Raw genomic sequence first — 12,880 nt, forward strand, 5'->3', positions numbered from 1 at the left:
TTTGATAATTTCTTTAATAATCCTTCTCACTATTTCTCTTCCCACTCTTTCTGAAACCTATATTAATAATATGTTGGACTTACTGTAATATTCTCCAGTTTTCTCACTTTTTCTCACCATTGTCCATCCTTTTTTTTTTTTTTTAACTTTCTGCAACTTCATCTTCCAAACCTTTTACTGAACTATCTACTTTGTAAATGATTAATTTCCGAGAGTTCTTTCTTATCCTCTGAATGAATAGCATCCTACTCTTTTTTCTCATAGGTACTGTCTTTCTCTTATCTCTGAGGATTTAACTATGTTTTCTTTGAAGTTTTCTTGTGCTCCCTGTGTTCCTTCTGATGCTTTTGAGTTCCTTTTTCCTGTTTCTTCACTCTGGTCTCTGCCTTTCATGCTGGATGCTTTAATCAAATGTCTAGTGATTCTTAGCTGTCTATTCATATTTAATAATGAAGCATGAAAAAGCTGTTTTGAAGCTAGCATATGATATGAACTGGTAGGCTTCACTATAAAGTATTTGAGCAAAAAGCCAGGTTGATTTTTTTCTTTTTTAATACATAGTATATAGGTTACAGGCTAAGTTGCTACAACAAAGAGGTCCCCAAATCCAGTGGCTTGTACACATTAGGAGTTCACTTCTTTCTCTTTTAACATTCCATAGTCGATGGTTGGTGCTGGACAGGCTGCTGCTGGTCTATTCTTTCTATTTTGCTGTTCCACTGTCCCCCAGAGTCTTGCCCTTGTCCACATAGCTGAGGCTGTCTCACCAGCAACACATCCACATCCCACCCTTGAAGGGAGCAAGAGAAAGGGGAGGACAAGCAAGTTTAAGAGAGTGAAGCAGAAGCTGCTCACAGGGCTCAGAAGAATTTAGTTAGTGGTCGCACCTTGCTGCAAGGGAGCCTGGGAAATGTAGTCCCCGCCTAGGCAGCCCTGTTCCTTACCAAAACTCAGAGGTATTCTGCTGGTAAAAAGGATAAAAGGTAGAATAGATACTGGGGGGCTTTAGAGTCGTCTCCAAATCAGGGACTCCCAAATGTCAGGATCCCCAGGTATTTCTTCTAGAGGTGGATCGTCCAACCTCTTCCCTGGCATATCCAGGCTGCTGGCATTCACTGTCAAGTGTACAAACTAAGGTTCCTTACTCCTACCTCCTCTGTGCCTGATATCTGAGTCCAGCGGTCCTCTGGTTTACTTCTTCCAGAGGACAAACTTCTGATTTTATGTGAGGGTGGAGGGGGAGGAGGCCTGGTTTCCTGTCCATTGGGAATGGGGGTGGGGAACTGGGGTACAATGGCTCCTTGGACACACTTTCTTCTAAAACCCCTATTCTCGGCCTCCCACCCCTTCCATCTCCTGTGGTCCTGGACGCCTTTACTTCTGAGCTTTTCAGGAGTTCTCTTTAAACATCTTTATTGGAGTATAATTGCTTTACAATGGTGTGTTAGTTTCTGCTGTATAACAGTGAATCAGCTATACATAAACATATATCCCCATATCCCCTCCCTCTTGCGTCTCCCTCCTTCAGGGGTTCTTTGGATGCCTGAAAATGAGGGAACTTAAGTTTGACTTTCCTGTTCTCTTACCATTCCTCTGCCACTTTTCAGTCTTCAAAAATTCTAGTTCAAGGTTACATACATCTCCTAGCGTCATCAAAGGTGAAGTCTGAATTTCTGCTTCTTGTTCACTTTATTATTTCAGGGAATTGAAAAAGGAGAAGGAAATGAAAATGGCTTTCCTTTACTATCTTGAAACTGGAAATATTTTTTTCCTCTGTACATGATGTTATCACTGGAAATTTTATCTCAAGCCACAAATGTCCATTTGCTTAAAATAAGAACAGTTTTATTTTTCCGTTCATCCTGTGGGTGTATACTCATGATCTCCACAAAGTAACCACTAATTGTATTTCATTTTAAAGTGATCTTTAAAAGGCTGATTTGCAATGATATCCAAGATGTGCAGTTGTGAAGTCATTCCCCACCCCTGCCCCCAAATACTTATTAAATCTATATTGAATTTCTTTGCTTCCTTTGTCAAATGACCTCTATAAGCATGCAAACCAGCAGTGACATAGGTAGTTCTGGGCTATTGTGTCTTTCCTAAACAATTCTTTGTGGTTCAAAATAAAGTAATTGAGAGAGTGTCTTATAATGTAAAATGGTTTTACAGACCTGGATATAAGGCAACAACTTTCTTTATCCTGAAAGATAATTTTTGGGAATAAAACTTTATATAAAAACTTTATAATCTGGCATGAAAGAACTGGACTTTTACTTTCCTATTTTTGCCTATGTTAGATTATGTACACGGTACACACTCTTCAGCTTCTTTCTCTGGCTAACTCGTACTCATCCTTCAAGACTCATTTCAGGTGTCAGCTTCTAGAAGAAGCCTTCCTTGACTGCCTCCCAGATCTCTTCCAAAGGTGCTGCCCCTCTGTTTCCATATCACTCAGTGCTTCCCTAAATAGCATTTATTGTATTGTAATTCCTGGTTTGTCATTCTCCTCCACTAAACTGTGAGCTCCTGGAGGACAAGGTCCATGTCTTATTTATCTTCACATCCCCAGCGCCTATAAACCATGCCTGGAACACAGCAGTTGCTGGTTATATATTCGCTTATTGAATGAATAAGAGAAGTGCTTGTTTCCAGTTGGAAATAAAAGTCTCTTGATAAAATGAGGGGAAGAGGAATCAGGAGGGATCATTCCCTTTGGTTACTTCCATTCACTCCTTCCCTCAGTGGCTCAACACAAACTGAGCCAAGCATAGAAACCGTCTTCAGTAAGACTCAACTGAACGAAATTTCAGGAATAGAAATTTACCTCGGAGAATTAAGCCAATGGATTGCTGATCAGATAAAAAGATGCATAAACGTGGGGCTTTGAGTATTTGTTTTAGTCAAGGCCCTATGGTTGCAATGGACGGAAACCCATCCAGGTTAAAAAGGGGGCGGGACGGGGGGAGACTGGGACTTCCCTGGCGGTTCAGTGGTTAAGACTCCACGCTTCCACTGCAGTGGGCGCGGGTTTGATCCCTGGTCAGGGAATTAAGATCCCACACGCGGGATCCTGTGCGGCGTGGCCAAAAAATAAAAAATTTAAAAAGGGGGAATTAATGGACTCAGAAAACACAAAAGCCCTACAATGTGCAGCCATATTGGAGAGAAGAGCCATAGAGGGTAGGAAAATTTCGTGAGCACTGGGTATAGTCTGCCCTTTTCTATATGTCAACCAGATACATGGAAGAAAACGGCATCTGCTCTAGCATGGACTTTGACTCCTAGGCTGAACAGCTGACTGCAAGGTTGGAGGTCCTCTACTGCTTTCATCCACTGCAGCTGCCATGATGTGACCCATTCATCAGGCAGACAGTGTGGCGGGACGTCTCCCAAGCCATGGGGGATGTGCCTACGGACTTAATCACAGCTGCGCTCATGCAACTCTTGGGGCGGGGAGTTGGGGCGGGGGTGGGGGGACTGGACATAAGTTTCTGAGATGTAGAGGAATGGGCTGGAGGAGCAGCAAATACAACCTACGAAACTTCTTTTTAATGATCAGCTATGCAGCGGGCTAAATGCAAAAGCAACTCTGTGGCTGAGCCCAGCCCCCCAGCCCCCCGCGTGAAGTTGTGGTTGGTCTCCCAGGACCAAGCAAGCAAGGAAAGAGGCAAACAGAGCAAAGCGTGAACCACACGTCTTGCTGAGGCAAGACGGTGTTGATGATATTTGTGTAGTTTACCTATCCCTCCAGGGACTGTCTCTTGCGGGTGCCCCACTCCCCTACCCCAGTCTGTGTTAGGTGCTCCCTCCCTAGCCACCGGGTGCTTTGTCAGATCTTTGGCATATCTCTCTCAGGATATTTATCGTCTGCATCCTTGTCAATCTTCCCCACTTCTTGAGGTTGGGAATGATAGCATATATCTTTTGGTATGAAGAAGGGTATACTTTTAATAAATGAATATTATGCCATTTAGCTCTGTATTTCTTGGAGCCTAGTATAGACCTGGGTCATGTTAGATGAATGAACAGTAAAAAAAAGAAAAAAATCAAGAATGAAATGAAAACATCTGGAATGTAATTGCTTTTTAAAAAGTTCTATAGGTTTAATAGTTTCTCATGACTTTCATCTGATTTCACACATTAATACCAGCAGAGCAGATGTCCATCTGTCCTTTAAAAAGTGTTCGTCTTCCAGAAGTCTGTAAGTTTTGAGGTAATTATAAGACAAAACTTTATTATGGTCTGGTGTTCTTAACAAAGAGGAGACTGGGGCAGGGAGGGGGGGTGGGGTCCATGACATCCTCAAGCAGAGGGCTAATCAACTCTGATGGTGGCTGATTTTGTTTTCACAATGGTTGATTTAACCTGACAATAACCATCCTATTTCTAGATTTAGACACTTTTTTTCCGGGTGCAAAGGTGACTTGAATTTGCTCCAGGTTCAGTTCTGCTTAAATGCATTTAGATGGCATGTAGGCCATTGCTCATTTCAGCTGAACTTGGGGGAAAGGGAGGTTCTGATGGTTCTCTTTATTACTCTTTGATGTCGATGTTTTACATTAAAGGTCAATTTCCACATCTGTTAATTGAACATGATGACATCCTTCTCCCAAGGCTACGGTGAGGGATAAATGAGACGACGTCAGTTCACCACAGTGCCTGGGACATGGCAGGTGTTTGGTATATGTTTGCGGATCTGAATCAGTTTAATTAAATAAGGATTCTAGTCCAAAGATGCTTTTATTTATTTTTTTCCTCATGGAAGGCAACTTTCTTACAAAGAATTTCTTTCTTAGGGCACTGCCGCAGAGGAAATAGAACGTTTTGATAAAACAGTGGGGAAAAAGTTTGAAAAACAGAGGATCTGGAAGTTGTTCCCATCTCCCTCTAAGCTGCACCACGCCACTCAATTCTCTTCTGTTGAGAAACCCTAGGCCTTCATTGTGCTATTTCTCCTCTGCTTCAGGAAGTGAGGAAAAGCTAAAGAGAAGTCAGAGAGCGTGTCAGAAGGCGTCTTTCCCTCCCTTGCCTGCTGGAGCATCAAATCAGAAAACCACAGTTCACTCCGGACAGCCTTGGCGCCACAGGGCCACACTGAAGTCGCTCTGACATGTTAGGGACAGATTTAGAAGAGAACACCGTCAATAAGGGCAAAGCACTTCAGGGCCCTGGGATACAGAATGAATCAGACAGTACTGAAGTGTGAAGGAGAACGGCAGTAACCCCTACCTTAAAATATTTGTCACATGTTTGCCTATCTACCTTCAGCACCCTTGTCCAAGACACTCTCATTTTTGCTTACCGACCCCAGCCCTTTCATAGTAGCCAAAGGATCTTTTAACAAGTAGGTCAGATAAGGGCCTGAAACTTTATTGTTGGCTCACCTGCTCTGGCCTTGCCTGCCTCTCCAGCTTCATCTTTGCTCACGCCCCTCAGGGAACATGGATATCCTTTCAGTTCCCCCTTTCTTTGGGTCTTTGCCTCCTCAGGGTAAACCCTTCCCCTAACTCTCGCCACCTCCGTATCTCCTACTCTTCTTTCAGGTTTCAGCTGAAGTGTCACTCCCTCAACAGCATTTCAATAGACCCCCTACTTGGTGCTTCATGCACCCTGCACTTTTCCTTCACGACATTCATGGCAACTTACAACTTGATATTTGTTTTTGTGACTCTTTGTTTCTTGTCCATTGCTACTGGCAGAGGAAAAGCTCCTGAGGGCAGAGAGTCGGTTTTACAAACCACTGTGTATCCAGGACCCAACACAGTGCTTGACTCATTGTTGAGTAAGTAGAAGCAAAAAGGCGTCTGTTAGCCACATATTCTTTCGTTGGGGATGTACTCTGGAGTAGTACTGAAACCTTTTCTAAGAGATATTATATAGTTAGGATCCTCTTTATAGAGACAGGGCTCCTTTTCACAAAATTTCTACCAAGACATTATCTACAACCCATCACAGTTCCATATAGTGGCTTATCTTCCATCACAGCCACACCCATCCAGTGTTTAGTATCAGTTCGAAGTGCTGAATTACCTGACATAAGCTTTACATTGAGTTCATGGAACTCTGACCTTGGGGCTCTTTGTGACTCAGTTTCCCTATCAGTAAAAGGAGGGAGTTTGAAGAAACTGCCTTCTGGGACTTGAATTTAAAATTAAACTTATAATAAGATATTATGACTATCTTATTATTTCTGGAAAATGTGAGAACAGGCAGCTCACAAGATAAGTTAAAATGGCCAACAGTAACCAAAAAAGTAAATTAAAAAAATGAGGCATCATCTCTGCTGATCAGATTGGCAAAGATGAAAAATAATAACACCCTTGTTTAGCATTTCCTTTTTCAAAAAAATAATTTTCATCACTGTACAATATTTGAAGTGGCTCTTTGGCACTGTATATACAAAGTCTTAAAAACATATGTAGCAGATTATATTTTCCAAAGATGGCCACAACAATATAGCCCATCATCCCATTTTGCTCTTCTGACAACGTGGTGCTGATGCCCCTCCGTTGAAAGGTGCGAGTCTATGTGCCCTCCGCAACCTGCGTGGGCCTGTACAACGGAAATGATGCTGCAGGATTCCAAGGCCAAGTTAGAAAAGGCCACACTGCTTCTACCAGTGCTCTACTGGGACACAAGCCTTTGGAGCCCAAAGCTGCCATGTGAGAAGCCTAGCTACCCTAAAGCTGACATGCTAAAGAGACCACATACAGATGGAGAAAAATGCCCGGGGAGTCCCAGCTGTTCCAGCCCCCAGCTATTGAACTCTTCCCTGCCTAGTACCACGCAGGTGAGTGAAAGCCTTCAAAAGATTCCAGCTTCCCTGGCCAATGTCAGATGGAACAGAAATAGACCATCCTAACTGAGCCCTGTCCAGACTGCAGATTCATGAGTAAAATAAATACTGTTTGAAGTACTAAGTTTTGGGTAGTTTGTTATATAGCACTAGATAACTAAAACATTATATATACTGCTGGGTTAAAAGATATCTATATTCACATATATATATATACACACACACACACAAATATAGAGTTCTGCAGTAGTTTGTTATATATTACTAGATAACTAGAACATTATATATTATATATAATATATGTTAATATATCATAATATATAATATATATAATATATATTGCTGCATTTAAAGATATCGATATAATTTATACATCTGTATTTATGCATCAGTCTATCTATATACATACAGGTGTATAGATATAGGTATCTTTTAACCTAGCAATTTCAGTTCTAGGAATTTATGCTAAGAAAATACTTGGAAAATATACAAAAATAGCTCCATAGCATTATTTAGAAAACTAAATATTTTGAAGCCATCTAAAATGTTCAGCAATAGGCAAGTGATTAAATATATTACTTTATACTCATATGATCAATTACTAAGCAGTCACCAAAAAAGTGATGATGTGAAGCTGCATTTGCTGACAAGACAGTGAGTCATGAATCAAAAATTATAATTAATCAAATTCTTTGTGCCTAAGGTCCATTTTTCTTACCAGTTTTTATGATAGGACTTATGTGCAAATAAATGGACCTTAGGTGTAAAAAACTAGATTAATCATATTTATCAGTGGCTCATGCGTGGCTCTTTTTAAGTCATTTATTCATACAAAGATATTAAAGCATATTTCCTTGCACCCTCACCAGCAACTAACTACCTCTCTCTCTCTCTCTCTCTCTTTCTCTCTCTCTCTCTCTCTCTCTAACGGGTAGAAAACAGCCTCAGTGCTATGCACTTTTTCATATATCTAAGCTATAAACCACTTGTCATATGTTGCAAATATTTTTCCTGTTTGCTTTTAAACTGTTTTCATGGCATATTCTGTAGCACAAACGTTATAATATGGTCAGATTTTATATGGTCAAATCTATCAATCTTTTCCTTTATAGTTGCTTAGACCTTTGTTTTAAAAGCTAAATACACTGTTAATGATTAGCATTAGTGGGTACGGGAATGGATGAATAGATTCATCTGGACAGGATTTTCCTTTCTACACTGAGCACCTGAAGTATGACCTTCAGTTAATACTTTGCTGCCACTGTTCAGGGAGACTGTATACTTGTGTGATTATGAGTTCTAGACAAGTGGTTTGTCTGATACCTTTGTTCAAAAGAGAGCAATTCCATTCCTCAGTGAACTTAGCTTTACTGACAGGAATGTGAGTTGGTATTTAATGAGTCTATAGCACTACAAAGCACGCTAATCTATTTCTTGTTCCTCCAAGGGAATAAAAATAACCTTCAAAATAAACTTTCCATAGACATCTCATAAAATGCAAGTTTCGAAGTTCTATAATTTTTCACTGTTCCTAAACAGAATCCTTTAGTGGTTTATGCAAATCCAGGCAGCTCCAGCTTAGATGTCTTATCTGCTTTTGATGAAAGCCTTGACTTGACAAATACCCTAAGATTTATTGCTTTATGGCATCTGGTCAGATATGAGTTAGTAAGAGATTTTATAATTCTTCCTCCAATCCCACTGTATCTTTTCAAACACATAATCTTGCGTTTTTATCTATCGAATGAAAATAGGGTGAGGCACTTTAATTACTTTAAAATCCACAGTATGGGCTTCCCTGGTGGCGCAGTGGTTGGGAATCCGCCTGCCAATGCAGGGGACACAGGATCGTGCCCCGGTCTGGGAAGATCCCACATGCCGCGGAGCGGCTAGGCCCGTGAGCCACAACTACTGAGCCTGCGCGACTGGAGCCTGTGCTCCGCAACGGGAAAGGCCGCGACAGTGAGAGGCCCGTGCACCGCGATGAGGAGTGGCCCCCGCTCTCCACAACTGGAGAAAGCCCTTGCACAGAAACGAAGACCCAACACAGCCAAAAATAAATAAATAAATAAATAAAATAAAATCCACAGTATGAAGACACCTTAAAAGTCAATTTTATCCTAAGTCTACAAATGTCAACGAATTGTTGAAAACATGATCTAAAACACAATAGGACGCTACCCTTGAATAAGATCAGAGGGTGGAGAGAGGGCAGTATGTGCTTAATTCCCTATTAATGCTTGGGAAAAATCAGAAAGCTCCCTTGGCTTTAACAGTACTGCCATGGTAATTTCTAAGTCTGTATTTTCAGCCTTAATCTTCCACCTAAGTTTGAACTGTCTACCAAAACTTTTCCACTTGTCGTGTTATATACAATGATGTCATGCAAAACCAAATCAGTCAACATCCCTACCATTTCCCAGCTTCTGTCAATGGCACCACTAGTGCTTGAAATGTTGTAGTCACCTTTGCCCCTGCCTTTCCTTCACCCTATCAAACCTGTTGACTTTTTAACCATTTATTCATTCAATAAACATTTATTGCACATCTATTCTTTTTTATTGTAGTAAAATATACGTAACATAAAATTTACCGTTTTAACCATTTCTAAGTATACAGTTCAGTGGCATCAAGCACATTTACACTGTTGTGCAACCATCACCACCAACCATCTTCAGAACTGTTTCATCATCCCAAACTGAAACTCTGTACCCATTAAATAACTCCCTATTCCCTTACCCCTAGGCCCTGGCAACCACCATTCTTTCTGTCTTTATGAGTTTGAACACTCTAGGTATGTCATGTAAGTGGAATCATACGGTATTTGTCCTTTTGTGAGTGGCTTCTTTCACTTAACATTATGTTTTCAAGGTTCATTCACATTGTAGCATGTGTCAGCACTTCCTTCCTTGTAAAGACTAAATAATATACTACTGTATGTATATCCCACATTTTGTTTATCCATTCATCTTTCAATAGTGAGAAGCCTTCATTTTTTGCATGTATTTTCCCAGCATCGAAGACTGTCCTTTTTCCATTGAATGGACTTGGCACCACGGTTAAAAATCCTTTGACTATATATGCGAGGGTTTACATCCGGGCTCTCCATCCTATTTTTTTTTTTTTTTTTTTGGCCATGCCACATGGCCTGCGGGATCTAGTTCCCTGACCAGGGATTGAACCTGTGTCCCCTGCAGTGGAAGCACGGATGCTTAACCACCGGACCACCAGGGAAATCCCTCTATCCTATTCTATTGCTCTATATGTCTGTCTTTATGCCAGGACCACACCGCTTTGATTATTGTAACTTTGCAGTAAGTTTGGAAATCAGAAAGTATGAGATCTCCAATTTTGTTCTTTTTCAAGATTGTTTTGGCTATTCAGAGTAGTCTCTTGAGATCCCACAGAGCCTGTAGGATGGGTTTTTCTATTTCTTCAAAAAAAGTCATTGGGGTTGCACATCTACCACACGTAGGGCAGTGTTACTTGTATTTATTCCTTTCTTTCCACTTTCATCAGTCACCTTATGAATATGCTACAATTGCCTCCTTGTTGGTATTCCTCTCGCAAACTCTCCACACTATAATACATTCTACAGGCTGCTACAGATAAATAGCCCTAAAACATCACATTTTTATATTACTCATTGGATTAAAGACCTATAGTGCTTCCTAGTGCCCGTTCATACACCTCTGCTTGGCATTTAAGACCCTGCATTATTTGTTCTTGATCTGCTTATAATCTTTATTTTCTACCACTTCTTGGCACCAAACCTTCACTCTCATCATTCTGTTTTCCTTTCCCCATGCTCTCCTATCATCTGAAATAACCTCACTCCCCCAACTCCCCCATTCCACGTTTTTATATAACCTCACCCATCCTATACAGCCCATTTCTAGCCCTGTAACCTTTATTAAACCTCTAGTGACAATACTGTCTCACCATGATCACTTCTTTTCTAAGCTTTTTGTCCTACAATTTCCCCTTTTTACAAAAATAATACTTTATTTGTAGCAAACTGAGTTTAAAATTGGTAGAATCACCACACAAAAACTTGTATACAAATGTTCACAGTAGCATTATGGATAACAGTTTAAAAGTAGAAACAATCCAAATGTCCAACAATTGATGAATGAATAAACAAAATGTGACAGATTTCCATACAGTGCAATATTATTTAGCCATAAAAAGGATTAAGTACTTATTCATGCTACAATATAGATGAATCTTGAAAACATTATGTTACATGAAAGATGCCAGTAACAAAAGGCCACATATTGTATAATCACAATTATATGACATTCTAGAAAAGACAAAAAGTAGAGGGACAGAAAACAGATCAGTGATTGCCAGGGGCTGTCGGAGGGGAGGAAATGGGGAGTGACCGCTAACAGGTATCGGTTTGTTCTTTGGGAGATGAAGATGTTCTAAAATTGATAGTGGAGATCACTGCATGACATTTTGAATGTGCTAAGAAACACTGAATTGTATAGTTTAAAAGAGTGAACTTTATAGTATGTGAATTATATCTCAATAAAATATAAAAATTATGGAATCTACAAATAAGTTACCGGAACTAGTGAATGAGCAGCAAGATTGCAGCATACAAGATCAATATAAAAAAAATTGACTGAATTTCTATGTGACAACAATAAGCAATTAGAAATTAAAATTATGAAAACAATACCATTTGTAAAATATAACATACTTAGAATAAATCTGACAAAAGATGTGAAAGACCTGTACATGGAAAAAATACAAAACACTGATAAAAGAAATTAAAGATGACCTACATAATTGGTGAGATGTACCATAGCCACGAATTGGAAGACTCAGTATTATTGTCAATTCCTAGCCAGATTGACCCACAAATTCAACATGATCCCAATCAAATTCTCTCTGGGTTTTTTTGTTGAAACTGACTGATTCTAAAATTCATATGGAATGGCAAAGGATCTAGAAGATGAATAAAATGGGAGAAATAACACTGCCTGATTTCAGGTCATAAGGATGCAGTTATCAAGACTGTGGTACTGGCAAAAACAAAGAAATAAAAGATAAACAAAAAAATAAATAGAACAGAGTCCAACCCTCGTACACATTGTCAACTGATTTTTGACAAAGGTATAAAGGCAATTTAGTGAAGAAATGTTAGTCTTTTCAACAAATGATGCTAGAAACTTGGATATTCATATGTGAAAAAAGAACTCTGACTCACTCTCACACCATATACAAAAATGAACCAAAAATGTAATATAGACCTAACTATACAACCTAAAACTATAAAACTTCTACAGGAAAACAGAGGAGAAAACCTTTGAGAACTTGGATTAAGCAAAGATGTCTTAGACTTGACATCAAAAGCATGATCTATAACAAACTCATAAACTGGACTTCATCAAAACTAAAAACTGTTCTTGAAAAGACATGGTTAAGAGAATAAAATGATAAGCCATAGACTGGGAGCAAATATGTACACATCATATATCTGATAAAGAACTTGAGTCCAAACTATATAAAAAATTCTTGCAACTAAATAACAAGAAAACCAGTTACCCAATGAAAAAAATGGGGAAACACCTGAACGGACATTTCACCATTTATAGATATAAAATGGTAACTAAGCACACGAAAAGTTCAACAAAATTAGTTACTAGAGAAATGCATATTTTAAGCCACAGTGAGATACCACTACACACCTATTACATTAGCTAAAATTAAAAGGACTGAACATACCAATTGTTGGCAAGGATGTGGGGGAACTGTAACTCATACACTGCTAGTGGGAATACAACTCTGGAAAACACTTCGGCAGTTTCTTAAAAAGTTAAGCATACATCTACCAAACGATCAGCCATTTCACTCCTGGGAATTTCCCCAAGAGAAATGAAAACATACCCAAGAGAAAAGAAAGACTTATACTAGAATATTCATTCATAGCAGCCCCAAATGGGAAACAACCTAAATGTCTATCAACAGACGAATGGATAAACAAACTGTGACAAATCCATACAATGGAATACTACTTGGCAATGAAAAGGAATGAATCATTTATACATGCTATAACATAGATGAATCTGA

At 39.5% G+C, this 12,880-nt stretch overlaps 1 protein-coding gene across 1 annotated transcript in view; it reads right to left on the reverse strand.

Moving 5' to 3' along the window:
* Positions 1 to 551: 551 nt before the first annotated feature.
* LOC118895306 (translation initiation factor IF-2-like) overlaps positions 552 to 12,880 on the reverse strand; it is a 196,943-nt gene continuing 184,614 nt past the window's right edge. The window contains exons 4-5 of the mRNA XM_036852244.1: positions 1,587 to 1,687; positions 552 to 790 (exon numbers count right to left, since the gene is read on the reverse strand). Of these exons, the coding sequence (XP_036708139.1) occupies positions 648 to 790; positions 1,587 to 1,687 (244 nt within the window). The 3' untranslated portion in view covers positions 552 to 647. The remainder of the gene's footprint in view (positions 791 to 1,586; positions 1,688 to 12,880) is intronic.

Source organism: Balaenoptera musculus, chromosome 5 (genome assembly GCF_009873245.2).
Source record: "Balaenoptera musculus isolate JJ_BM4_2016_0621 chromosome 5, mBalMus1.pri.v3, whole genome shotgun sequence".
NCBI lineage: Eukaryota > Metazoa > Chordata > Mammalia > Artiodactyla > Balaenopteridae > Balaenoptera > Balaenoptera musculus.